The following is a 27,595-nucleotide window of genomic DNA, read 5'->3' as shown; positions in this document are numbered from 1 at the left end:
TAGCTACTGAAACAAAGAAGTGAAAGTTGTCCTCATTAAGAGAAAATACTACTTTATTGTCTGCCAATGTAATATATTATACTTTTATAACTAGGATGTAGTATAGACTATTTGTAAATTCTACTCAAATCCTAGTCCTGGCCAGAATTATAGCAAGCAGTCTACATGGGCACACACTGGTTTCCATGTTGATTTACTGTATGTGACATGAGATGAACACTGGCACAAAATGGCTTCCTTGCTTAACCCAGGTGACTGCTACACTCGTGGTAAAAAAGGTGCTATGTAGAACCTAAAAGGGCTCTTCGCCTATCCCCATAAGAGAACCGTTTGAAGAACCCTTTTTGGTTCCTGGTGGATCCCTTTTTGGGTTCTCCTATGGAGAGAGCCGAAGAACCCTTTGGGAACCATTTTTTCAAAGAGTGATGATGGAGCATACAGTAACTTCCAATGTACAGAATGTAAAAATACAAGGCCTCATATGAGAATGGGCTCCTTGGGCCTAGGCAGAGTCATAGGCCAGTACATTGTTATTGTGTTTCTGCTTCCACCATGACAATCAGATACGAGTGATTCAACTGCACAGCCACAGACTGTCTGATCTGCAAGGAACCAGTCAACAGGCAGACAGGTGGAGATACTTCGCATCAGAACAATAGCATACAGTAACTCCTGTTTACACTAAGTCATTCTTCCCAGAATGCAGTCCTGTATTATGGGAATAGGTATGTGGATGCATCATTTGCATGGTAGATCAGCCCTGGCGCCTGTCATACAGAGGTAATAAGTGCAACTGATTTGCATTGTGGCCTGTTTAGACGGAAGGAAGAAACTCACACAACGGAGTTGGCTGCTATATTTAGCCCTTACCACTAACAGACACTCAGTCTTCACATGCACTGGATTGGAGGATATGGGCAGTCTAGCTTTCCGTTAAATGTTCATTTGGGTGAAGCATCATCTGGCTCACAGACACAGACAGACCAACACTGACAAAATAAGTGTACAAGTGCACCCACTGTCACAGTCAAACACACAGAAACACACACTCCCAGCTCCAAATTCCTCAGTGGGATGTGAAAGGCTATTACAGTAACTTAGTGACCTCACCACTGTGTCCTAAAACAGAGTGACCACTCTCCTGTGGTCAACTGGCCATGTGCTTATGATGGTGGACAGAATCCCGTACAGAGAAGAGCTATGGAGAGGCAAGGAAGTGTATTGCTTGGCCATAGCATTGACAATATTTCACTTTGGGAAGACCCTCAGTGAATTTCATAAAAATAAAAATTGTGAAACATAAAAAATAAAAAAATATTTTTTTTTAGATAAAACTATACTAAATATAATCACGTCACCAAATAATTGATTAAAACACACTGTTTTGCAATGAAGGTCTACAGTAGCCTCAACAGTATTCTGTAGGGTAGCACTGTCACGCCCTGACCATAAAGAGCCCTTGGTTCTCTATGGTGTAGTAGGTCAGGGCGTGACTAGGAGGTGATCTAGTATGTCTATTTCTATGTTGGGGCTAATATGGTTCCCAATTAGAGGCAGCTGTTTATCGTTGCCTCTGATTGGGGATCATATTTAGGTAGCCATTTCCCCACCTGTGTTTTGTGGGATATTGTTTGTGTTTAGTTGCCTGTGTGCATGTCATGACTTCACATTTCATTGTTTCTTTATTGTTTTGTTTGTTTCACGGAGATTAAAATTATGTGGAACTATACTCACGCTGCGCCTTGGTCCGCTCATTACGACGATCGTGACAAGCACCATGGTGTAGCTGGAGGACAGCTAGCTTTCGCCCTCCTCTGGGTACATTGACTTCAATACAAAACATAGGAGGCTCATGGTTCTCACCCCATTCCATAGACTTACACAGTAATTATGACAACTTCTGGAGGATGTTCTCCAACCTATCAGAGCTCCTGCAGCATGAACTGACATGTTGTCCACCCAATCAAAGGATCAGAGAATGAATTTAGTACTGAAAGCATAAGCTACAACTAGCCTGCACTGCAGTGCATAAAATGTGGTGAGTAGTTGACTCAAAGAGGGAAAGACAATAGTTTAACCATTTTAAACAAATTAATTCAGTCTAAAATTAAGAAGCAAGAGAGAGAGATTTCATCCTTTTTTCAATTTCAGTTTTACTTGCTTAGCTAGCAAATGTAGCTAGCTAGTTTAGCCTACTAAAACACCCTGCTCAAACAGAGGAATGCTATGTTAGCTAGCTGTCTATGACTATCCAACACAACACTGTAACTCTTCCAAGTCAAGGTAAGCTTTTGGTTTTACTAATTTATTGTCACCGGGGCCAGCTGGTGTAACTGCTTACTGACTATACACTGTAACATTACTACATGATTATAGCGGGTTTACTAACGCTTCAGTTATTTTAGCTATGTTGACTATGACATGACTTTAGCTAATATGGTGATAACGATGTAGGATGTGTGTAGCGGTTATGATATGGTTTGGCTTGGAAAGGTTTTTTTGCCTGGTCACATATAGCTGATGTGTTGTGCATTGAAGTCCACAAGCGAAGGGAAAAGATGAGAGGAGGAAAGCGCATAGATGCGAGAAGGAATACAACGTGGCTTCCTAGAAAGTAAACGTGTGATCAGAGGTGAATTCACTCCGCCAATCTTGTTGAAAAGCGTTTCTTAACGGAAGCAAACGATGCAAAAATATAAATATACCTGAATTTGTCCAATAGCAACTCTTGTTTGCAACTGTTGGACTGATGATTACACCCTTGATCAGCTAGATGCAGGCAAGAGTGTGCAAGGTGGTATTGAATGTGTCACTGTCTGTGTGTGCACCTATGTTTAAACTTTCATTCATAGGCTAGGTTGTAGCAACCTCATGAGGGGTATAGGAACAATATGTGTATCATGTAGTAGCCTAAACCTATCGCTGTTACTTTGAACTGGGTGAATGGAATATGAATGACTGTCATCCAATATGCTGTAATAGAAATAAGGACATGCTAATGAAAAAAAATTAAATCGTCCTCCCTCATCTTAAAAGGCACCGTCCGCCACTGCTCTCAACTGTAGTCCAGAAAACACAGCTATGTAGGCTTATTAGTCTGTTGACTTGGCTATCTGCACAACAGAAATAGAATGAATGTGTATGCTTAGCCCATAAATTCACAACTGTCAAGCAATAATTTGACTGTCTGAAGCAACGACTGTATGTATTAATGGCCCAGGCATCAATCACATGACACCATTCCTTCCTGTGTGAAGACTCAATAGAGCATTGAAGTCAAATGAAGTCGGTTAAGATGGCATTTCATGGAGACATAACATGTGCAGTTTGAGCTACTCCAGGAAGTGATGTTGCAGACTAGTTCAGTGCTGGCCCCTCTGAAGTTGTAACTCAAGTTGAAGACCGACCAGGATACTGCACATACTGTGTGCGATTTTAAAATAATCGGTTCAAGGACATGCATCTGGTGTATTAGAAGCAATTACTGGTATCATAATTGTCTTCTAAAACTGTCACGTCCTGACCAGTAAAAGGGGTTATTTGTCATTGTAGTTTGGTCAGGGCGTGGCAGGGGGTGTTTGTTTTGTGTGTTTTGGTGTTTTTGGTTTAGGTTCTATGTTTTCTATTTCTATTTTTAAATCTATTTTTCTATTTCTATGTTGGGTTTTTGGTAGGACCTCCAATTAGAGGCAGCTGGTTGTCATTGTCTCTAATTGGAGGCCATATTTAGTTGAGGTTTGTTTCACTTGTGTTTTGTGGGTGGTTATTTCCTGTAAAGTCTGTTATGGGACTGTTTCGTCGTTTGTTTCTTTTGTTTAAGTGTTATTTCTAATAAATTAAGAAGATGAGCACTTTACCCGCTGCGCCTTGGTCCAATCCTTACGACGCTTATGACAAAAACATTTTTATTTACACAAAGATTGACCATGAAGATTACAATTTTTCCATTTACTATAATGGGGAACCTGTTTTCTGCAAACAATGGGCCTGCAGTACGGCCTTGAACTTCAGTGGCTTCAATGACAAGGGGAAGTCATTCTCCCCTGGTGTGAAGAAAGGGAGGGAGGGAGGGAGCGAGCGAGCGAGAGGGAAACATGTGAAAAGAGAAAAAGAGCGACACAGAGAGAGACGCAAAGATTCAGAAAGAGAACGAGAGAGAGACAGAGAGAGAGAGAGAGCGAGACAGAGAAAGACGCAGAGAGAGACAGAGACAGAGGGCAGTACTGATCTGGGGGGAATGATGGAACTTACTCAGATGTCCTGGTGGACAGCGGTCACTGTGATGCATCCATCCATTCAGTCAGGAAGAAGATGAGCTCATCATGAGGAGATGAGGAGGCTTGGTCCTGCAAACAGACACACACAAATGCACTCACACACAAATTCCAAATAGCATGGCAAAATCAACTCAATGTCACTTCAAACTGAGTTTCTTTTAACCACGTTCAATCAAGCTGTTCTGAGAAGCAGATGTCTGTCTGTCAGAGGATGACCGGGACACAGAATGAGGGGAGACCAGTGACAGAGTTGGCAGTTCAGTTGTCAAACACAAGTGGTGCATAAAATAGTCCCTCAACATGTAATCATCAACGGAATTCAGATACATTAAGCAAGGGAGATTACTGAATACCTCCATGGACATAGATGAGGGTGTTAGGGATTTGTTGGTAGGGTGTCTAACGTAAGCATGACCGTTGTATGTTCTGGATAGGGTTTACACAATAGAAATCACATTGGTATTATTTATACTGAACAAAAATATGAATGCAACATGCAACAGTTTCAAAGATTTTACTAAATTACAGGTCATGTGAGGAGATCAGTCAATTGAAATAAATTCATCAGGCCATAATCTATGGATTTCACAAGACTGGGAATACATATATGCATCTGTTGGTCACAGATACCTTAAAAAAGATGGGACTCACAGTGGGCCTCAGGATCACGTCACAGTATTTTTGTGCATTCAAATTGCTATCAGCAAACTGCTCACCCACAGGACGCCATACACCTGGTCTAAGGTTGTGAGGCCGGTTGGATGTACTGCCAAATTCTCTAAAACGACGTTGGAGGTGGCTTATAGTAGAAAAATGAACATTCCGTTCTCTGGCAACAGCTCTGGTAGACATTCCTGCAGTCAGCATGCCAATTGCCCGCTCTCGCAAAACTTGGGACATCTGTGGCATAGTGTTGTGTGACAAAACTGTACATTTTAAAATATGGCCTTTTATTGTCCCCAGCACAAGGTGCACCTGTGTAATGATCATGCTGTTTAATCAGCTTCTTGACATTCCACACCTCTCAGGTGGGTGGAATATCTGGGCAAAGGAGAAATGCTCACTAACAGGGATGTAAACAAAATTGTGCACAACATTTTAGAGAAATAAGCTTTTTGTGCATATTGAAAATGTGTGGGATATTTTATTTCAGCTCATGAAACATTGAACCAACACTTTAAATATTGCGTTTCTATGTTTGTTCAGTGTATGTGGACATAGGACTTTTTATGTCCACTCAGATTGTTTTTTACAGAAGGTATTGATTTTTGTTTCGATAAACATTTGCCTTAGCTGTGCTTGGTATTGTTGCGTGACCCTATGGATGCATTCATTAACCCTCTCTCATGGAGTCATGGTAAGAATGTGGGATGGCTACATTTCTGAATGACAGACTCCCACCCCAAAGTCCTCGCAGAGGAAAAGGATGCGGTAACTTTAGCAACAGCATCGATGAAATGACGGCAGAGAACATTGACAGAGACCGAAAGAGAGGGAGGCGCGTAGCCAAGCTGACTGGAAGCTACAGGCATGCACAGAACTTTAACTTCTGAAAGTGTCGCCACTGGCTACCGCTCCACCCCGTTACTTGCGACACAGAAAAGTGACTTCTTCCTATACAACACTGCTCATTTGGCGATCGGAACTGTTAACAGGACCACACCAGCGACAAGGCTCAGCACATAGAATCAAAAGTAAAGGTGATTTTTTTTCAAGAAAAGGAAAGTTTAGAAAATGCAAGTGCGCAACGGCAAGAAACGCGTGTGAAGTTTTTCATAACTGTCCGGCATCATGAGCAGACTATCGTGCTTCGGTGTTCTTCTCAGGACGTCTATTGTCCTATATCTGTTTCTCAAAGTAAGTGATTGATTTATATTTGACCAAAGAACATCTTGAAAATGTGTGTTTAGGTCTTTCTAAAAGCCACAATACTGTGTCATATATGAAGATGCCGAACACTGCACCAGTCGCACCAGGTAGGCTAACTGTTATTTTGTCGGCTCTATGTTAGCAGGTGGATGCACAATTTCACGGACGTAGGCTATTTACTAGTCTGTATAGAAAGTATGTAGCCATGAATTTATAAACTAATTGAATAGTAATAATAATGGATTTATTTCCGATTTTCTGTCAAATCCATTGTTGGTCGTTCAATTGGAACGGTTGCATAATTAATTCAGTTTATGGCAGTGTTTCTATTGTGCGATGAATAAGGTCTTGTTAGTATTGGAGGCAATTCATGTCACTAAGTAGTTATTACACGGACCTTTAGTTTAAACAATATCAAGCTATTTATTGGTATGCAGTACCAGGATTTTCTGCATTTAGTTTTCTAATGTGACAGATTGTCATTGTTCATGTTTCTTTTTTTTTTCTTTTTTTTTTTTTACAAATGATTTCATACAGGAAATGCAAAAATGCCTACTCTGGTATTTGTTCTTGAGGCCTATTATTATTTGTTCTATTCTTAGGGTTCTCTTTAAGCTATTTGACAATATTTTCGGATTTCTCATGGAGTCACCACCTGTTGCCTAGGGTATTTTAATGGCCAACTCAGAATGGTATCTGACTAGATTGGTCCACGGCTCTCCAACTGGTCTTTATGGAGAGTGAGAGTGAGACTTGTATGTGAATATGTGTGAGTCCAACACTAAGGGTTCAGGAATGGAATGAGGACTGTGGATGTGTGTTAGTGAATGTGTTAGTGTTGTGTGTGTGTGTGTGTGTGTGTGTGTGTGTGTGTGTGTGTGTGTGTGTGTGTGTGTGTGTGTGTGTGTGTGTGTGTGTGTGTGTGTTAGTGTGTGTGTGTCAGTAGAGGCTCTTCAGAGGAGGAAGAGGAGGACCTTCCTACTCAGTGAATTTCTTTTAAAAAAAATGGTGAAACATTATTAAAGTGATCCTTTTTAGATAAAACTATACTAAATATATTCATGCCAACATATATATGATTAAAACACACTGTTTTGCAATGAAGGTCTACAGTAGCCTCAACAGTACCCTCTAGGGTAGTACCAATGTATAGCCGGAGGACTATTTTCCGTACTCCTCTGGGTACATTGACATCAATACAAAACCTAGGAGGCTCATGGTTCTCACTCCCTTCCCTAGATTTACACAGTAATTCTAACAACTTCCGGAGTCTGTCCTCCAACCTATCAGAGCGCTTGCAGTAGGCTTGGTATACTGGCAAATTTGGAAAAAGCCACAGGATGGTTTTTCAATACCGTCAATACTGCTGAAACTATTTATTTAACGTTTTGTTTTCTACATTTGAATATTTGTAGATACTTTTTAAGTAAATACCTGCAGTCAACTTGTGCAATACGTTAGGGGATAAAGAACATTGCATTCTTCATTTTGAGCTGTCACATTACCATATAGCCTATGGTAGTCCCCAGTCATGTGTCACGTGGTGTTTGTTCGCAAGCACACAACCATGAGAGACCAGAGCCTTGTGAGTCACTCACTGTCACGCGCGAGGTGATCTAAGTATAGTGTGGAATTCACAGCTAAATGTTTGCCAGCTAGGTATCGTATAACTATTACGTTAACTGTCTAAAATTTACTAAATGCCCTGCAGTTGTGCATTTGGTTTGCTAATTTAGTTGCTAGTTCGCTATCTAGCTAAGTGGTTAGTGACTTCCAAAATCAAGCATGAGCTTTGTAATAGCAGAGAATCCCCTCCTGGTTAAATTTCATTTTGTGCATGCAGCAAACTGTGAGTTGCATTTTTCAGTTACTTTTATACTTTTATAGTTTAGGTCAGAAACTGTACAAAATGTTTGCAATGTGCTCGTTAGCATTTAGTTAGCATTCTCTATGAGAATACCTTAATACTTGTTAGCATTTTGTTAGCATTCTGGTAAGTGATGTTTTTTGGGCTTTAAATAGTAGTACTTTTAAAATAAATACATGCAGTCAACTTGCACACTAGGTAATAGATAAAGCAGATCGTGTTCATCATTTCGCCCATTAGATAATTTTTCATTATGAAGCTTACCAGTACTAGTTTCCCAAAACAGCGGTTTGAGCACATGTGTTTGTTTACAAAGAAGCACAAAGAGCAAAATGGGAGCTTGGTGAGGTGAGTCATCTCTGCAGTGCAACTTAAGTAAGGTGATCAAGTTACACTTGTATTAAATTCACTAATGTTTCCCAGCTATATATCTTATAAGTTTTAAGTTAAATACTTAGATCATGTGACAGATCATGTGACACTTAGATTGCACACAGGTGGACTTTATTTAATTAATTATGTGACTTCTGAAGGTAATTGGTTGCACCAGATCTTATTTAGGGCTTCATAGCAAATGGGGTGAATACATATGCACGCACCCCTGACGTTTTACTTTTTTTTTATTGTTTGAAACAAGTTATTTTTTTCATTTCACTTCACTAATTTGGACTATTTTGTATAAATCCATTACATGAAATCCAAATAAAAATCTATTTATATTACAGATTGAAATGCAACAAAATAGAAAAAAGTAAGGGGGTTAATACTTTTACAAGGCACTGTATGGACATCTGGATACCACCCAACCCTATCTTGCAGTATGAACTAACATCTTGTCCAATCAAAGGATCAGAGAATGGATCTATTATGGAAAGAATAAGCTACAACTAGATAGCATTGTCGTTCATAAAGTGTGCTCAGTAGTTGACTCAAAGAGAGAGAAAGACAATAGTTGAACAGTTTTGAACAAATACATTTCTTCAAAAATTAAGGAGAAGCAGCAAAGAAAAGAGAGAGATAAAGAGAGCTATATTTCATTGCATATCATTTTCTTCTTAGTTTACCTTTCACTTACTTATTTAAGGCAGCTAATTTAGCCTATTAAGCAACCTGACTCAAACAGAGAGGAATGCATTTATGTTAGCTGGTTAAGGCACCCAACACTGCAACTCTTCCAAGTCAAGGTAAGCTTTCGGAAGTATTCATTTATTTCCACCGGGGCCCGCCGGTGTAACCGCTAAGCCTCCAATGAACCATCAAACAGGAAAAGCGTCAACACGGGACTAAGATCGAATCATACTACACTGGCTCTGACGCTCGTCGGATGTGGCAGGGCTTGCAAACCATTACAGACTACAAAGGGAAGCACAGGCAAGATCTGCCCAGTGACATGAGCCTACCGGATGAGCAAAATTACTTCTATGCTCGCTTTGAGGCAAATAACACTGAAACATGCATGAGAGCACCAGCTGTTCCGGAACACTGTGTGATCACGCTCTCCGCAGCCGATGTGAGTAAGACCTTTAAAACAGGTCAACATTCTCAAGGCCGCAGGGCCAGACGGATTACCAGGACGTGTACTGCGAGCATATACTGACCAAATGGCAAGTGTCTTCACTGACATTTTCAACCTCTCCCTGTCCAAGTCTGTAATACCAACATGTTTTAAGCAGACCACCATAGTGCTTGTGCCCAAGAACACTAAGGTAACCTGCCTAAATGACTACCGACCCGTAGCACTCACGTCTGTAGTCATGAAGTGCTTTGAAAGGCTGGTCATGGCTCACATCAACACCATCATCCCAGAAACCCTAGACCCACTGCAATTTGCATACCGCCCCAACAGATCCACAGATGATGCAGTCTCTACTGCACTCCACACTGCCCTTTCTCACCTGGAAAAAAGGAACACCTATATGAGAATGCTATTCATTGACTACAGCTCAGCGTTCGACACCATAGTGCCCTCAAAGCTCATCAATAAGCTAAGGACCCTGGGACTAAATACCTCCCTCTGCAACTGGATGCTGGACTTCCTGATGGGCCGCCCCCAGGTGGTGAGGGTAGGTAACAACACATCCGCCACGCTGATCCTCAACACAGGGGCCCCTCAGGGGTGCGTGCTCAGCCCCCTCATGTACTCCCTGTTCACTCATGACTGCACGGCCTGGCACGACTCCAACGCCATCATTTAATTTTCCGATGACACAGCAGTGGTAGGCCTGATCACAGACAACGACAAGACAGCCTATAGGGAGAAGGTCAGAGACCTGGCCGTGTGGTGCCAGAATAACAACCTCTCCCTCAACGTGATCAAGACAAAGGAGATGATTGTGGACTACAGGAAAAGGAGGACCGAGCACGCCCCCATTCTCATCAATGGGGCTGCAGTGGAGCAGGTTGAGAGCTTCAAGTTCCTTGGTGTCCACATTACCAACAAACTAACATGGGCCAAGCACACCAAGACAGTCGTGAAGAGGGCACGACAAAAATTATTCCCCCTCATGAGACTGAAAAAATTTGGCATGGGTCCTCAGATCCTCAAAAGGTTCTACAGCTGCACCATCCAGAGCATCCTGTCTGGTTGCATCACCCGTGTGGCTCAGTTGGTAGAGCATGGTGTTTGCAACGCCAGGGTTGTGGGTTTGATTCCCACGGGGGACCAGTGTGGGGAAAAAAAATGTATGAAATTAAATGTATGCATTCACTACTGTAAGTCGCTCTGGATAAGAGCGCCTGCTAAATGACTAAAATGTAAAAATGTAAAATGTACTGCCTAATATGGCAATTGCTCTGCCTCCGACCACAAGGCACTACAGAGGGTAGTGCGTATGGCCCAGTACATCACTGGGGCTAAGCTGCCTGTCATCCAGGACCTCTATACCAGGCTGTGTCAGAGTAAGGCCCTTTAAATTGTCAAAGACTTCAGCCACCCTAGTCATAGACTGTTATCTCTGCTACCGCATGGCAAGTGGTACTGGAGTCTAGGCCCAAGAAGCTTCTACCTGTTCTCCATCTAATCAGATGGCTACCCAGACTATTTGCATTGCCCCCCGTCTTTACATTGCTGCTACTCTCTGTTGTTATCATCTATGCATAGTCACTTCAATAACTCTATCTACATGTACATACTACCACAACTAACCGGTGCCCCCGCACATTGACTCTGTACCGGTACCCCCCTGTATATAGTCTCCACATTGACTCTGTACCGGTACCCCCCTGTATATAGTCTCCACATTGACTCTGTACCGGTACCCCCCTGTATATAGTCTCCACATTGACTCTGTACCGGTACCCCCCTGTATATAGTCTCCACATTGACTCTGTACCGGTACCCCCCTGTATATAGTCTTGCTATTGTTGTTTTACTGCTGCTCTTTAATTACTTGTTACTTTTATCTCTTATTCTTGTCCGTATTTTTTGAAACTGCGTTGTTGGTTGGGGGCTCGTCAGTAAGCATTTCACTGTAAGGTCTACACCTGTTGTATTCGACGCATGTGACTAATACAATTTGATTTGATTTAAACTGCTTGCACTGTACTGCGTGATTGTACACATGGATTGGATTGTGGGTTTACTAACCCGTTAGATCTAGTTTGTTTACTATAACATTAATATGGTGACAATGATGTAGGCTGTGTAGCGGTTAGCAGTTATGGTGTGGAGGTTTGGCTTAATTGTAGAGGTTTTTGCTTCTGGTCACAGACAGCTCCTGCGCTCCAGCTAACAGCTTGCCTATACAGTGCAGATAGGCTGTGCTGGTAGGCTAGTCTACATGATGAGATTATTATGGTTAAGAGCGAAAATATTTATTGGAAAGGAGCATCAAGCTCATCACCTTGCACATTCACCACCCAGTGAAGTTCATCATCATTGATTTAATCTGTAGTCTAATAAACTGCATGCTTTCCCAAGTCATAGTGGTAGGACCACACAACATATGATCACATGACTCCCAAGTTTACTTCAATATGATGGTTATTATATCAATATTTGCACATAAAGGTGTTTCCACCTCCATTTCACGCATCATTTATTTTACAGACACAAAAAGTCCCCACCATGTCGAGCAAACAAATGATCTGTCTACATTTATAAAATTGTAACAAAACTTCCAGTTTCCATCACAGCTGTTGTGATGTTTTTTTATACTGTATAACCTTACTCGCATAAAAGGTGTGGATGGAAATGTGGTTACTGTCTGTAACTTTGATTACTTTCATTTGTCTCTCAACCTGTACACCTTCGTTATAAAAGTATTTTTGTAGGCTAGGTTGTTTCAACTGTTGGACTGATGATTACACCTTAGATCAGCTAGATGCAGGCAAGAGTGTGCAAGGTGGTATTGAATGTGTCACTGTCTGTGTGTGCACCTACATTGTAAACTTTAATTCAGAGGCTAGGTTGTAGCAACCTCATGAGGGGTACAGGGCAAATTCGAGTATCATGTTGTAGCCTAAACCTATCATTGTTTTAGTGAGCTGGGTGAATGGAATACATTCAATGACAGTTATCCTATATGCTGTACTAGAAATAAGGCCATGCACATAAAATAAATGGTCCTCCCTAATCGTGAGTGGCACTGACTGCCACTGGTGTGTGTGTGTGTGTGTGTGTGTGTGTGTGTGTGTGTGTGTGTGTGTGTGTGTGTGTGTGTGTGTGTGTGTGTGTGTGTGTGTGTGTGTGTGTGTGTGTGTGTGTGTGTGTGTGTTTGACTGAGTCAGAGTGCTGTGCTGGTATCCCGACAAGTTCTCATTTATAATGTATAGACTACAGGAGTAACACTTCAGGTAGAGATGACAGAGAGTCATGGTTAACACTTTACATTGGCATATCATGTTAAACTATAGTACCTTTAGGATTCCATAAACTGCATTTATCGACTATCTTATTACGGGATAATTACATAGGTTTTTTTACTGGTAGCTACTGTGGTATAACACGGAACCCAAACCGGCTGCGCGCGTGCGCCATCGTGCGTTATCGTGCTTACATTTATTTTGTCCCCCCACACCAAACGCGATCATGACACGCAGGTTAAAATATCAAAACTAACTCTGAACCAATGACATTCATTTGGGGACAGGTTGAAAAGCATTAAACATATATGGCAGTTAGCTTGCACTTGCTTGCTAATTTGTCCTATTTAGCTAGCTTGCTGTTGCTAGCTAATTTGTCCAGGGATATAAACATTGAGTTGTTATTTTACCTGAAATGCACAAGGTCCTATACTCCAACAATTAATCCACACATAAAACAGTCAACCGAATCGTTTCTAGTCATCTCTCCTCCTTCCAGGCTTTTTCATCTTTGAATTTATATGGTGATTGGCATCTACACTTTCATAGTATTACCACGACAACCGGCAAAACAGTTCGTCTTTCAATCACCCACGTAGGTTTAACCAATGAGGAGATGGGAGAGGCAGGACTTGCAGCGTGATCTGTGTCAGAAATAGAAAGGAGTTCTATTTTAGCCCTTGGCATCGCAGACACTCGTTGGCGCGCGCGAGTAATGTGGGTGCAATAATTGAATACATTTATTTAGCGACGCTCGTGCACGCGACATGTCCGGTTTGGTCAGCATGTAAGACTGATATCGCAGTGATTTGATGTTATACCTTGTAAGTGATAGTGCGGTAGTTAGGACACAGCATTTGAAAAGCTACATATAAAAAGTTGCTTGGGTGACAAACTGTGGTTTGGTGTTTCCTCCCAGCCTAAAAGGTTAAAGGTGATGAGGAAGGGATGTGGTAAGGTGATGCCTTAATGATACCTTGCCAACTTCTGTGAAGAGTACACACAGTGGTCTGTAATGGGAACAGGCCATGGTACATTTGGGGCGGCAGTGGTTACAGCTTTGGTCTAGTAACTGAAAGGTTGCAAGTTCAAATCCCTGAGCTGACAAGGTACAAATCTGTCGTTCTGCCCCTGAACAGGCAGTTAACCCACTGTTCCTAGGTCATCATTGAAAATAAGAATTTGTTCTTAACTGACTTGGCTAGTTAAATAAATAAAATTGCAAAACAGACTTTTAACCCTGCTACTGTAACACAGGAAGAGGAGGGGAACTGCAAAATATTTAACGGGTGGATATCACAAGGGAAGTTGACACAATCTGTCTGCCTTATGCTAATTATTTGAAGGGGTAGTAGAAAAAGGAGAAATGGAAGTGCTGAGAGGAGTGAAAGAGCTCTGGCAGGAATGTACGGTTTCTTTCCAAAGTGGATCATGCGAATAGTGATTGGCCGTATGATAATGGATTTATAGAGATTAAGGAAGCTTTATTTTAAACAACAACATTTTGGATATAGGGTTGTTTGTTGAACAGAATTCTTCACTGATATTGTCAGATACTACTGCACTGTTGGAGCTAGGAACACAAGCATTTAGTTAGATACTACTGCACTGTTGGAGCTAGGAACACAAGCATTTAGTTAGATACTACTGCACTGTTGGAGCTGGGAACACAAGCATTTAGTTAGATACTACTGTTGGAGCTAGGAACACAAGCATTTAGTTAGATACTACTGTTGGAGCTAGGAACACAAGCATTTAGTTAGATACTACTGCACTGTTGGAGCTAGGAACACAAGCATTTAGTTAGATTCTACTGCACTGTTGGAGCTAGGAACACAAGCATTTAGTTAGATACTACTGCACTGTTGGAGCTAGGAACACAAGCATTTAGTTAGATACTACTGCACTGTTGGAGCTAGGAACACAAGCATTTAGTTAGATATTACTGCACTGTTGGAGCTAGGAACACAAGCATTTAGTTAGATACTACTGCACTGTTGGAGCTAGGAACACAAGCATTTAGTTAGATACTACTGCACTGTTGGAGCTAGGAACACAAGCATTTAGTTAGATACTACTGCACTGTTGGAGCTAGGAACACAAGCATTTAGTTAGATACTGCTGCACTGTTGGAGCTAGGAACACAAGCATTTAGTTAGATACTGCTGCACTGTTGGAGCTAGGAACACAAGCATTTAGTTAGATACTACTGCACTGTTGGAGCGAGGAACACAAGCATTTAGTTAGATACTACTGCACTGTTGGAGCTAGGAACACAAGCATTTAGTTAGATACTACTGCACTGTTGGAGCTAGGAACACAAGCATTTAGTTAGATACTACTGCACTGTTGGAGCTAGGAACACAAGCATTTAGTTAGATATTACTGCACTGTTGGAGCTAGGAACACAAGCATTTAGTTAGATACTACTGCACTGTTGGAGCTAGGAACACAAGCATTTAGTTAGATACTACTGCACTGTTGGAGCTAGGAACACAAGCATTTCGCTACACCTGCTGATAGCTCTCTGGTCCTGCTAACCATGGTTGTGTGTGTGTCTGTGGGAGTGTGTGTGTGTGTGTGTGTGTGTGTGTGTGTGTGTGTGTGTGTGTGTGTGTGTGTGTGTGTGTGTGTGTGTGTGATAGAACAGCGTCTGACAGTGCCACCAAAGGGCTGAATTATCAAATCAAATCAAGTTTTTTTAGTCACATGCGCCAAATACAACAGGTGTAGACCTTACAGTGAAATGCTTACTTACAAGCCCTTAACCAACAGTGCAGTTTCGAAAAATACGGATAAGAATAAGAGATAAAAGTTAAATGTGGATAAGAATAAGGGGTAAAAGTTAAATGTGGATAAGAATAAGAGATAAAAGTTAAATATGGATAAGAATAAGAGATAAAAGTTAAATATGGATAAGAATAAGAGATAAAAGTTAAATATGGATAAGAATAAGAGATAAAAGTTAAATATGGATAAGAATAAGAGATAAAAGTTAAATGTGGATAAGAATAAGAGATAAAAGTTAAATATGGATAAGAATAAGAGATAAAAGTTAAATATGGATAAGAATAAGAGATAAAAGTTAAATATGGATAAGAATAAGAGATAAAAGTTAAATGTGGATAAGAATAAGAGATAAAAGTTAAATATGGATAAGAATAAGAGATAAAAGTAACAAGTAATTAAAGAGCAGCAGTAAATAACAATATATACAGGGGGGTGAGAGTCAATGTGCGGGGCACCGTTTAGTTGAGGTAGTATGTACATGTAGGTAGAGTTAATTAGAGGCGAAAGAAACGCACACCTATTTAGACGAGGTGCTGGCTAGCGGAGTAGAACACTTAAAAGAGAGCCGCTTTAATTAAAGTGACTATGCATAGATGACAGCATAGCGTGGCAGTGGTGTGGAGAGGAGAGGGGGGGAGGGGTTGGGCAATGCAAATTGTCTGGGTAGCAATTTGACTAGATGTTCAGGAGTAATTTTCCTTGGGAGTAGAAGCTGTTTGGACCTAGACTTGGAGCTCCGGTACTGCTTGCCGTGTGGTAGCAGAGAGAACAGTCTATGACTAGGGTGGCTGGAGTCTTTGACAATTTTTAGGGCCTTCCTCTGACATAAAGTATAGAGGTCCTGGATGGCAGGAAGCTTGGCCCCAGTGATGTACTGGGCCGTTCGCACTACCCTCTGCAGTGCCTTGCAGTCGGAGGCCGAGCAGTTGCCATACCAGACAGTGATGAAACCAGTCAGGATGCTCTCAATGGTTCAGCTGTAAAACCTTTTGAGGATCTGAGGACACATGCCAAATCTTTTCAGTCTCCTGAGGGGGAATAGGTTTTGTCGTGCCCACTTCACGACTGTCATGGTGTGCTTGGACCATGTTAGTGTTTTGGAGATGTGGACACCAAGGAACTTGAAGCTCTCAACCTGCTCCACTACAGCCCTGTTGATGAGAATGGGGGCGTGCTCAAACCTCCTTTTCCTGTAGTCCACAATCATCTCCTTTGTCTTGATCATGTTGAGGGAGAGGTTGTTATTCTGGCACCACACGGCCAGGTCTCTGACCTCCTCCCTGTAAGCTGTCTCGTTGTTGTCGGTGATCAGGCCTACCACTGTTGTGTCATTGGCAAATTTAATGATGGTGGAGTCGTGCTTGGCCGTGCAGTCATGAGTGAACAGAGAGTACAGGAGGGGGTTGAGCAGGCACCCCTGAGGGGCCCCTGTGTTGAGTATCAGCGTGGCGGATGTGTTGTTACCTACCCTCACCACCTGGGGGCGGCCCATCAGGAAGTCCAGGATCCAGTTGTAGAGGGAGGTATTTAGTCCCAGGGTCCTTAGCTTATTGATGAGCTTTGAGGGCACTATGATGTCGAACACTGAGCTGTAGTCAATGAATAGCATTCTCACATAGGTGTTCCTTTTGTCCAGGTGGGAAAGGGCAGTTTGGAGTGCAGTAGAGACTGCATCATATGTGGATCTGTTGGGGCGGTATGGAAATTGCAGTGGGTCTCTGGTTTCTGAGATGATGGTGTTGATGTGAGCCATGACCAGCCTTTCAAAGCATTTCATGGCTACAGACGTGAGTGCTACGGGTCGGTAGTCATTTAGGCAGGTTACTTTAGTGTTCTTGGGCACAAGCACTATGGTGGTCTGCTTAAAACATGTTGGTATTACAGACTCGGACAGGGAGAGGTTGAAAATGTCAGTGAAAACACTTGCCAGTTGGTCAGCAAATGCTCGCAAGGTCACGTCCTGGTAATCCGTCTGGTCCTGCGGCCTTGAGAATGTTGACCTGTTTAAAGGTCTTACTCACATCGGCTGCGGAGAGCGTGATCACACAGTCTTCCGGAACAGCTGGTGCTCTCTCCAGTGTTATTTGCCTCAAAGCGAGCATAGAAGTAGTTTACCTTGTCCGGTAGGCTCGTGTCACTGGGCAGGTCTTGGCTGTGCTTCCCTTTGTAGTCTGTAATGGTTTGCAGGCCCTGCCACATCCGACGAGCGTCAGAGCCAGTGTAATACGACTCGATCTTAGTCCTGTATTGTCACTTTGCCTGTTTGATGGTTTGTCGGAGGGCATAACGGAATTTCTTATAAGCTTCCGTGTTAGAGTCCTGCCCCTTGAAAGCGGCAGCTCTAGCCCTTATTAGCAGAGATGATGATGATGGTGATGATGATGATGATGGTGATGATGATGATGATGGTGATGATATTGGTGATTATGGTAATGATTATGGTAAGGAGTGGGATGATGAGGGGGATGAGGATGGGATGATGATGGTAATGATGATGATGATGATGATGGTAATGAGGGGGATGATGATGGTGATGATAATGATGGTAATGATGGGGATGATGATGGTAATGATGATGTTAAGCATGGGGATGATGATGGTGATGATGGTGGTGATGATGATGGTGTGGTGATGGTAATGATGATGATGATGGTGATGATAATGGTGATGGTGATGATGTGATGATGATGATGGTGATGATGATGGTGATGATGATGGTGATGATATTGGTGATTATGGTAATGATTGGGATGATGAAGATGGGGATGGTGATGATGATGGTGATTATGGTAATGAGTGGGATGATGATGGGGATGATGATGGTAATGATGATGGGGATGATAGTGGGGATGATGATGGTGATGATGATGATGGTAATGATGGTGGGAACAGATAAGGTGTCTCAGAGGAGGGCAGCTCAAAGGACCCTGGGGTCGAGAGGTCAAGAGGGAGGAGACATTTTACATAATCTCTTTCTTGTTATTCTTCTTGCTCGCTCGCTTTCATTTGTATGCTCTCTCTTTCCCTCACTTTCTCTCTCTTTTGCTCCCTTTGTATATTCTGTTTTCCTCCATACTGACTACATTGATCACTCTCTTCCTCACTTTCTCATCCTTCCCTTCCCCCCCTCTTTCCTACCGTTTCCATCTCTGTGCCCTCCTCTCTCCTACCGTTTCCATCTCTGTGCCCTCCTCTCTCCTACCGTTTCCATCTCTGTGCCCTCCTCTCTCCTACCGTTTCCATCTCTGTGCCCTCCTCTCTCCTACCGTTTCCATCTCTGTGCCCTCCTCTCTCATACCGTTTCCATCTCTGTGCCCTCTTCTCTCCTACCGTTTCCATCTCTGTGCCCTCCTCTCTCCTACCGTTTCCATCTCTGTGCCCTCCTCTCTCCTACCGTTTCCATCTCTGTGCCCTCCTCTCTCATACCGTTTCCATCTCTGTGCCCTCCTCTCTCCTACCGTTTCCATCTCTGTGCCCTCCTCTCTCCTACCGTTTCCATCTCTGTGCCCTCCTCTCTCATACCGTTTCCATCTCTGTGCCCTCCTCTCTCCTACCGTTTCCATCTCTGTGCCCTCCTCTCTCCTACCGTTTCCATCTCTGTGCCCTCCTCTCTCCTACCGTTTCCATCTCTGTGCCCTCCTCTCTCCTACCGTTTCCATCTCTGTGCCCTCCTCTCTCCTACCGTTTCCATCTCTGTGCCCTCCTCTCTCCTACCGTTTCCATCTCTGTGCCCTCCTCTCTCCTACCGTTTCCATCTCTGTGCCCTCCTCTCTCCTACCGTTTCCATCTCTGTGCCCTCCTCTCTCCTACCGTTTCCATCTCTGTGCCCTCCTCTCTCATACCGTTTCCATCTCTGTGCCCTCCTCTCTCATACCGTTTCCATCTCTGTGCCCTCTTCTCTCCTACTCTGTGTTGTCCTGTCTGTTCCTATCCCCGAGCATCCTGCAGGGAGGGGGACCAGGAATCTGTTTGCTGACAGGAAGTTTGCGGAGGACTGCAATTCTCCTTAAAGCAGCCACACAGGTAGTGACAGGTACAGGTCGGGATAGTTGCACTCGCTCCCTTCTGGGAGCCCAATGGAAGGATGTAAAAAGCTGAGAGAGTGATGAAACTGATAGGTTAACATTGGATCTGAAGAGCATCCAGTTTCCCCATTGGCCCCTAGGGTTCCATCTCTGTGCCTCCCTCTCTCCTACCATTTCCATCTCTGTGCCTCCCTCTCTCCTACCGTTTCCATCTCTGTGGCCTCCTCTCTCCTACCATTTCCATCTCTGTGCCTCCCTCTCTCCTACCGTTTCCATCTCTGTGGCCTCCTCTCTCCTACCGTTTCCATCTCTGTGGCCTCCTCTCTCCTACCGTTTCCATCTCTGTGGCCTCCTCTCTCCTACCTTTACCATCTCTGTGGCCTCCTCTCTCCTGCCGTTTCCATCTCTGTGGCCTCCTCTCTCCTACCGTTTCCATCTCTGTGCCTCCCTCTCTCCTACCGTTTCCATCTCTGTGCCCTCCTCTCTCCTACCGTTTCCATCTCTGTGCCCTCCTCTCTCCTACCGTTTCCATCTCTGTGCCCTCCTCTCTCCTACCGTTTCCATCTCTGTGCCCTCCTCTCTCCTACCGTTTCCATCTCTGTGCCCCTCTCTCTCCTACCGTTTCCATCTCTGTGCCCTCCTCTCTCCTACCGTTTCCATCTCTGTGGCCTCCTCTCTGCTACCGTTTCCATCTCTGTGGCCTCCTCTCTGCTACCGTTTCCATCTCTGTGCCCCCCTCTCTCCTACAGTTTCCATCTCTGTGCCCCCCTCTCTCCTACCATTTCCATCTCTGTGCCCCCCTCTCTCCTACAGTTTCCATCTCTGTGCCCCCCTCTCTCCTACAGTTTCCATCTCTGTGCCCCCCTCTCTCTTACCGTTTCCATCTCTGTGCCCCCCTCTCTCTTACCGTTTCCATCTTGGGTTTTAAGTTTGTGAGACTTGCTGGCATGATAGATGATAATAGATCAACGTGAGAGATTGTGTTTTCATATTGAAATGCTGAAAATGTATGTAGTAAAAGCAGAAGGGAAGTTGACATTCAAACAGGGAACTAAACTGGTTCACCTGTTCCAGTATCAATCATCAATCTTCAGAAGTCATTTCTTTGTGTTGATTGTAACTTCCAGCACCCAACCAAACAAGAAAACAGCCTAATGATAGGTGTTCACATTTGCATTTATTTCATAACAATGAACTTTGCATGTAATTTGTATACATGAAAGGATTTCAGATGGCAGTATCGTTATGGCCTTTCAGATCAAATAGTCTTGTGTGTGGGTGGTGAGACATTAGCTACAGTTAGGAAAGAGGCTGCGTGCTGAGTCACGGCTTAACCATCAGCAAGTAAAGCCGGGAAAAGTACATTGCTTTGCATGAGTTTGTCATGGAATGGATAGCCCCGTCTGTGTCTCTCTCTGTGTGTGTGTGTGTGTGTGTGTGTGTGTGTGTGTGTGTGTGTGTGTGTGTGAGAGAAATGTCTTCTTTGCCCATAAACTCTTTAATGGTGGGAAAATGGTAAATGGATAGCCTCGTCTGTGTCTGTGTGGGCGTCAGTCAGTCCACCATGACGTCTCTCTGGCCAGAGGTTGTTACGTATGTAGCAGTGTACAAGATTCTGCCTCATCTACTGTACATGTAAGGGTGGTTTCCTCTACACAGATGAAGCCCAATCCTGGACTAAAAGCAAGGTTGTGCGCACGCACACAGCTAAGGGTCAGATGGGGACAGACGCATGCACACAGCTAAGGGTCAGATGGGGACAGACGCATGCACACAGCTAAGGGTCAGATGGGGACAGATGCATGCACACGGCTAAGGGTCAGATGGGGACAGACGCATGCACACAGCTAAGGGTCAGATGGGGACAGACGCATGCACACAGCTAAGGGTCAGATGGGGACAGATGCATGCACACGGCTAAGGGTCAGATGGGGACAGACGCATGCACACAGCTAAGGGTCAGATGGGGACAGATGCATGCACACGGCTAAGGGTCAGATGGGGACAGACGCATGCACACAGCTAAGGGTCAGATGGGGACAGATGCATGCACACAGCTAAGGGTCAGATGGGGACAGACGCATGCACACGGCTAAGGGTCAGATGGGGACAGATGCATGCACACAGCTAAGGGTCAGATGGGGACAGATGCATGCACACAGCTAAGGGTCAGATGGGGACAGATGCATGCACACGGCTAAGGGTCAGATGGGGACAGACGCATGCACACAGCTAAGGGTCAGATGGGGACAGACGCATGCACACAGCTAATGGTCAGATGGGGACAGATGCATGCACACAGCTAAGGGTCAGATGGGGACAGACGCATGCACACGGCTAAGGGTCAGATGGGGACAGACGCATGCACACGGCTAAGGGTCAGATGGGGACAGACGCATGCACACGGCTAAGGGTCAGATGGGGACAGAAGACTTATGAGCAAATGTTTTACTGTACTTTGTTTTCAAATTGTGCCACAAGAACACTGTTCAATTCCTCTCTCCATTTACACTAACACAGACCTTTGAAGTCGTGTCTGGTGGCACGCAATTTATACAACTGACATGTTATCCTTTATCTGTGCTGCCTTGAGGAAATCAGAACGTATTAAGCCTGCTCTCAGACAGCGCAGAGATGCCTGTGCCCATCGCGGGTCAAAAGTGCTGCTGTCACACAATTGGCTGTATCAAGTGTGCTTTTGTGGAATAATGCCTTCCCCCTCCCCCATCCCCAACAGAACCCAGACAGGCCACTTCCAGGTTAATCGCCCCAAACATGTTGAACGGGCCTGACCAAAATACTCAGTGCTACAGCCACATGGAAATGAGAGACTAGCTACTCTGACTGACTGACTCAAAGCTCTTACTGTCAGCTCTATCACTCATGGCTTATGAGGGGTGTACATCGCCATATTTTACAGTAGGTATGGGGTTCTGCTCATACGTTCTCATTTCAACACCAAACCCACCACTGGTGTGCGTGGCCAAAGAGCTTCATTTTCATGTCATCTGACCAAAGCACCGGTTGCAATCCAAGTGCCAATGCCTTTTAGCAAACTCCAGACATTTACATTTCTTGGATGACATAAAAATAGAGCTCTTTAGCCACGCACACCAGTGGTGGGTTTTGTCGTCAAAATTAGAAGGCATGAGCAGAAAGAAAAAAACATACCTACTTTAAAATATGCTGATGGATCTTTGATGTTATGGGGCTATTTTACTTCCATTGGTCCTGGGGCCCTTGTTAAGGTCAATGGCATCATGAACTTTACCAAGTACCAGGACATTTTAGCCAAAAACCTAGTTGTCTCTGTCACGACTTCCGCCGAAGTCGGCCCCTCTCCTTGTTCAGGCGGCGTTCGGCGGTCGACGTCACTGGCTTACTAGTCACCACCGATCTATGTTTCCCTGTTACTTTGGTTTTGTCTTAATTATACACACCTGTTTTCAATTCCCTGATTATGTTCCTTATTTAACCCTCTGGCTTCCCTTTCTGTCTTGTCTGTGATTGTTCATGTTTGGTGGTTGTTGGAGGTGTTTCTCCCAACCCTGTTATTTTGCTGTGGGAGAAGTTTTATTGTGTTTTTTGAGTAAACACGTTTGTTTGCACTCATCCCTGTGTCCTGCGCCTGACTCCCATACTTCTCCAAACAAAATCATTACAGTCTCTGCCAGGAGGCTGAAACTTGACCGCAAGTGAATCTTCCAGCAAGACAATAACCCTGAGCACACATCAAAATCCACAAAGACATTTTTAATTGGCCTCAATATCAACATTTTGCAATGGCCATCTCAGTCTCAGAGGACAGTCCATAAGTGCAGATTAAGGGTATCAAGGATCTGGAAGGATTCTGTATGTAGGAACGGTCTAAGATGCCTCCCAATGTATTCTCAAATTCATAAAACATTTTAGAAAAAGGCTCAGTGCCGTTATCCTCGCAATGTGAGGCATTGAAAGGAATTGAAAACGGGTGTCAATTTTTTCCAGAAAAAAGTATTTCTTGTTAAACAAAATATTTCTCTGAGCAATTGTATAAGTATTAAATAACATAACTTCCCAAATAGTATTTGCATTTTTGCTCATCTTTATCAAGTGTGTCAATAATTTCACACCCCACTGTATATGGTACTCTGTTTCTGTGGTCATTCGCTCTCAGTACCTGTCTGGGACCATGTGTGGTGCTGTGGTGGTTTGCTCTCAGTACCTGTCTGGGACCACGTGTCGTGCTGTGGTGGTTTGCTCTCAGTACCTGTCTGGGACCACATGTCGTGCTGTGGTGGTTTGCTCTCAGGACCTGTCTGGGACCACGTGTGGTGCTGTGGTGGTTTGCTGTCAGGACCTGTCTGGGACCACGTGTGGTGCTGTGGTGGTTTGCTGTCAGTACCTGTCTGGGACCACGTGTCGTGCTGTGGTGGTTTGCTCTCAGTACCTGTCTGGGACCATGTGTGGTGCTGTGGTGGTTTGCTCTCAGTACCTGTCTGGGACCACATGTCGTGCTGTGGTGGTTTGCTCTCAGTACCTGTCTGGGACCACGTGTGGTGCTGTGGTGGTTTGCTCTCAGGACCTGTCTGGGACCACGTGTGGTGCTGTGGTGGTTTGCTGTCAGGACCTGTCTGGGACCACGTGTCGTGCTGTGGTGGTTTGCTGTCAGGACCTGTCTGGGACCACGTGTGGTGCTGTGGTGGTTTGCTCTCAGTACCTGTCTGGGACCACGTGTCGTGCTGTGGTGGTTTGCTCTCAGGACCTGTCTGGGACCACGTGTGGTGCTGTGGTGGTTTGCTGTCAGGACCTGTCTGGGACCACGTGTGGTGCTGTGGTGCACAGCTGCTGATCGTATCGATAGACACGGGTGTCACAAACACAAACACCCTGTTGTCCGCTGTTTGCTGGGCTGCCTGGCTGCTGTCTTTGTGTGATTGGGGCTGCAGCTGGGCCAGTAACCTGAGCAGGAAGCAGCAGTGCTAAATGGTTATACATTAAGGGCAGATAGGCATCTCAACACAGCACTCTACCACACAGTACACTACAGTACTATAGTACAGCACCTCCAGGCTGTGACGCTAAATACTAGCCAGCTGATTTCCATAGCTCCCGATCAGAGCCGCGATAACAGGTGTGGGACATTAGTGTAGTAGGAGGTGGGATGGGGAAAACACACAGCTACAGCACCTTCAGAAAGAATTCACACCCCTTTAATTTTTCCATGTTTTGTTGTGTTACAGCCTTCATTTTAAATAGATTAAATTGAGATTTTGTGTCACTGGCCTACACACAATACCCTATAATGTCACAGTGGAATTATGTTTTTAGAAATCCACTGAAGGTGGAAAACTTGTCTTTTATTTTTAATACTTCAATTAGATTACCAATAAGGGACTTTCCATTTTAATTGACTAATTTGGGCCAAAGTAGTGACTGGCTAAACCCTAACTGGAAAACAATCCCACTGACAGCGCCTCTGTCACGTCTACCAGCCATGTCCACTGAGTCCAGGAAACTCAACACAACAGAGAGGCACATTTGTTTATGCATAATCATCAAACAGACTGTGCATTGAGCTCTCTCTGGGGAACGTGGTGTGACACACAACTTTTCTGGCTCTTCTGTTAAAAAGTGTTCTCCTAAAACCCTTATCTTCTACAAAGACAGAACGATCGATTCAGAACGTTTCGATCCGTACTGTGGTGTTAGATGATGCTTTTCAAGTTGTAAATGTGGTCTCAAATATACCATTGTAAAATGGATTTGGGTTGTAAACGGTGCAAATGCTATTGCTGTTGTGGAGTGTTAGATGGGTATGCTATCACCTAGTCGTGGCCATCCACTTTTTTGTCGTCTCCATCGGCCTTCAACGTATGACTACCATAGAAAAACCATGGGTGCAATTCATTTTTGGCAGATACAAAATGTCTGCCTGAACACTGCAGACACACTGCCAGAAACAGTCTGGCATACAGAGATAGTAAGATTTATAAGCTCCAAGCCTGTATAATACATGTGCTGTGAACTAGGGTTGCACATTTTGGGGAATGTTCAGAGGTGGAAACATCCCTTTGGAATTAACAGGAATATATGGGAATTAACAGAAATATATGCAAATTAATATTAATAACATTCAAATGTAGATGTTTTTTGCATTGGATATATTTACCATGTCATATGGAGACAGAAACATACACCTTTTACCGTAGACATAATTGCAAATGATTAAATCCTTCCAATAAAATGTTAAAAAACAATTTTGTTATGAATTTAACTTTAATTAAATGAGTTGACTCTTCACATGGGCTGATTTCACTGAACAACAAAAGAAAGGGAATATTGAATGATCCCCAATGATTCATCGCATTTTCCAAAAACCTTTTCCACATACATCTGTAAAACGATAGTCTAGAAACTAAAGCTTTGGTTGTCTTCCTCTCAGGCTTCCATGTCTTCTCCATGGACCTCCTCAATGTCCACCTCTTGAACATCAGACTCTGAGACCTCATCTTCACTGTCACTTTCCAACCTTGTTGAGGATGGCTCAAATTTACCCGGATGGCCACCAATTCTTCAACCCTTGTATTGGTCAGCCTGTTGCGTGCTTTGGTGTGTGTGTTCCCAAACAAGGACCAGTTGGGCTCTGAGGCAGCTGATGTTGGTGGGATCTGGAGGATGATGGAGGCAACAGGGGAAAGAGCCTCAGATCCACAAAGTCCCTTCCACCAGGTGGCTGATGAGATATATTGGCACGACTGCCATATTGCATCTCTATCCCAAAGCCCTTGCTTGGAAGTGTACCTCACCAGACTGCCAAGAATCTTGCCCTCATCCAGGCCAAGGTGGCAAGACACGGTAGTGATGACACCATAGGTCTTGTTGATCTCTGCACCAGACAGGATGCTCTTGCCAGCATAGAGTTGAAGGTTGGAGTTGGGTTGGAGTCATTAAAACTCATTTTTCAACCACTCCACAAATTTATTGTTGGCAAGTCAGTTAGGACGTCTACTTTGTGCATGACACAAGTCATTTTTCCAACCATTGTTTACAGACAGATAATTTCACTTATAATTCCCTGTATCACAATTCCAGTGGGTCAGAAGTTTACATACACTAAGTTGACTGTGCCTTTAAACAGCTTGGAAAATTCCAGGAAAAGATGTCATGGCTTTAGAAGCTTCTGATAGGCTAATTGTCATCATTTGAGTCAATTGGAGGTGTACCTGTGGATGTATTTCAAGGCCTATCTTCAAACTCAGTGCCTCTTTTGCTTGACATCATGGGAAAATTAAAAGAAATCAGCCAAGACCTCAGAAACATTTTTGTAGACCTCCACGAGTCTGCTTCATCATTGGGAGCAATTTCCAAACACAATGTTCATCTATACAAACAATAGTGTGCAAGTATAAACACCATGGGACCACGCAGCCATCATACCGCTCAGAAAGGAGACACGTTCTGTCTTCTAGAGATGAACGTACTTTGGTGCGAAAAGTGCAAATCAATCCCAGAACATCAGCAAAGAACCTTGTGAAGATGCTGGAGGAAACAGGTACAAAAGTATCTATATCCACAGTAAAATGAGTCCTATATCAACATAACCTAAAAGGCCGCTCAGCAAGGAAGAAGCCACTGCTCAAAAACCCCCATAAAAAAGCCAGACTACGGTTTGCAACTGCACATGGGGACGAAGATCATACTTTTTGGAGAAATGTCCTCTGGTCTGTTGAAACAAAAATAGAACTGTTTGGCCATAATGACCATCATTATGTTTGGAGGAAAAAGGGGGAGGCTTGCAAGCCATCGTTATGACCATCGTTATGTTTGGTGTACTTCACAAAATAGATGGCATCATGAGGTAGGAAACGTATGTGGATATATTGAAGCAACATCTCAAAACATCAGTCAGGAAGTTAAAGCTTGGTTGCAAATGGGTCTTCCAAATGGACAATGACCCCAAGCATAATTCCAAAGTTGTGGCA

At 43.7% G+C, this 27,595-nt stretch overlaps 1 protein-coding gene across 9 annotated transcripts in view; it reads left to right on the top strand.

Annotated features, from left to right (window-relative positions):
- Positions 1-5,632: 5,632 nt before the first annotated feature.
- LOC115192769 (receptor-type tyrosine-protein phosphatase eta) overlaps positions 5,633-27,595 on the top strand; it is a 110,451-nt gene continuing 88,488 nt past the window's right edge. For 7 of the 9 annotated variants that reach the window (XM_029751604.1, XM_029751608.1, XM_029751607.1 and 4 more), the window contains exon 1: positions 5,633-6,134. In XM_029751604.1, the coding sequence (XP_029607464.1) occupies positions 6,069-6,134 (66 nt within the window). In that variant the 5' untranslated portion in view covers positions 5,633-6,068. The remainder of the gene's footprint in view (positions 6,135-27,595) is intronic. The other 2 variants (XM_029751609.1, XM_029751603.1) reach the window with 2 other exon arrangements.

Source organism: Salmo trutta, chromosome 4 (genome assembly GCF_901001165.1).
Source record: "Salmo trutta chromosome 4, fSalTru1.1, whole genome shotgun sequence".
Classification (NCBI taxonomy): domain Eukaryota; kingdom Metazoa; phylum Chordata; class Actinopteri; order Salmoniformes; family Salmonidae; genus Salmo; species Salmo trutta.
This window is presented reverse-complemented; position numbering and strand designations above follow the sequence as displayed.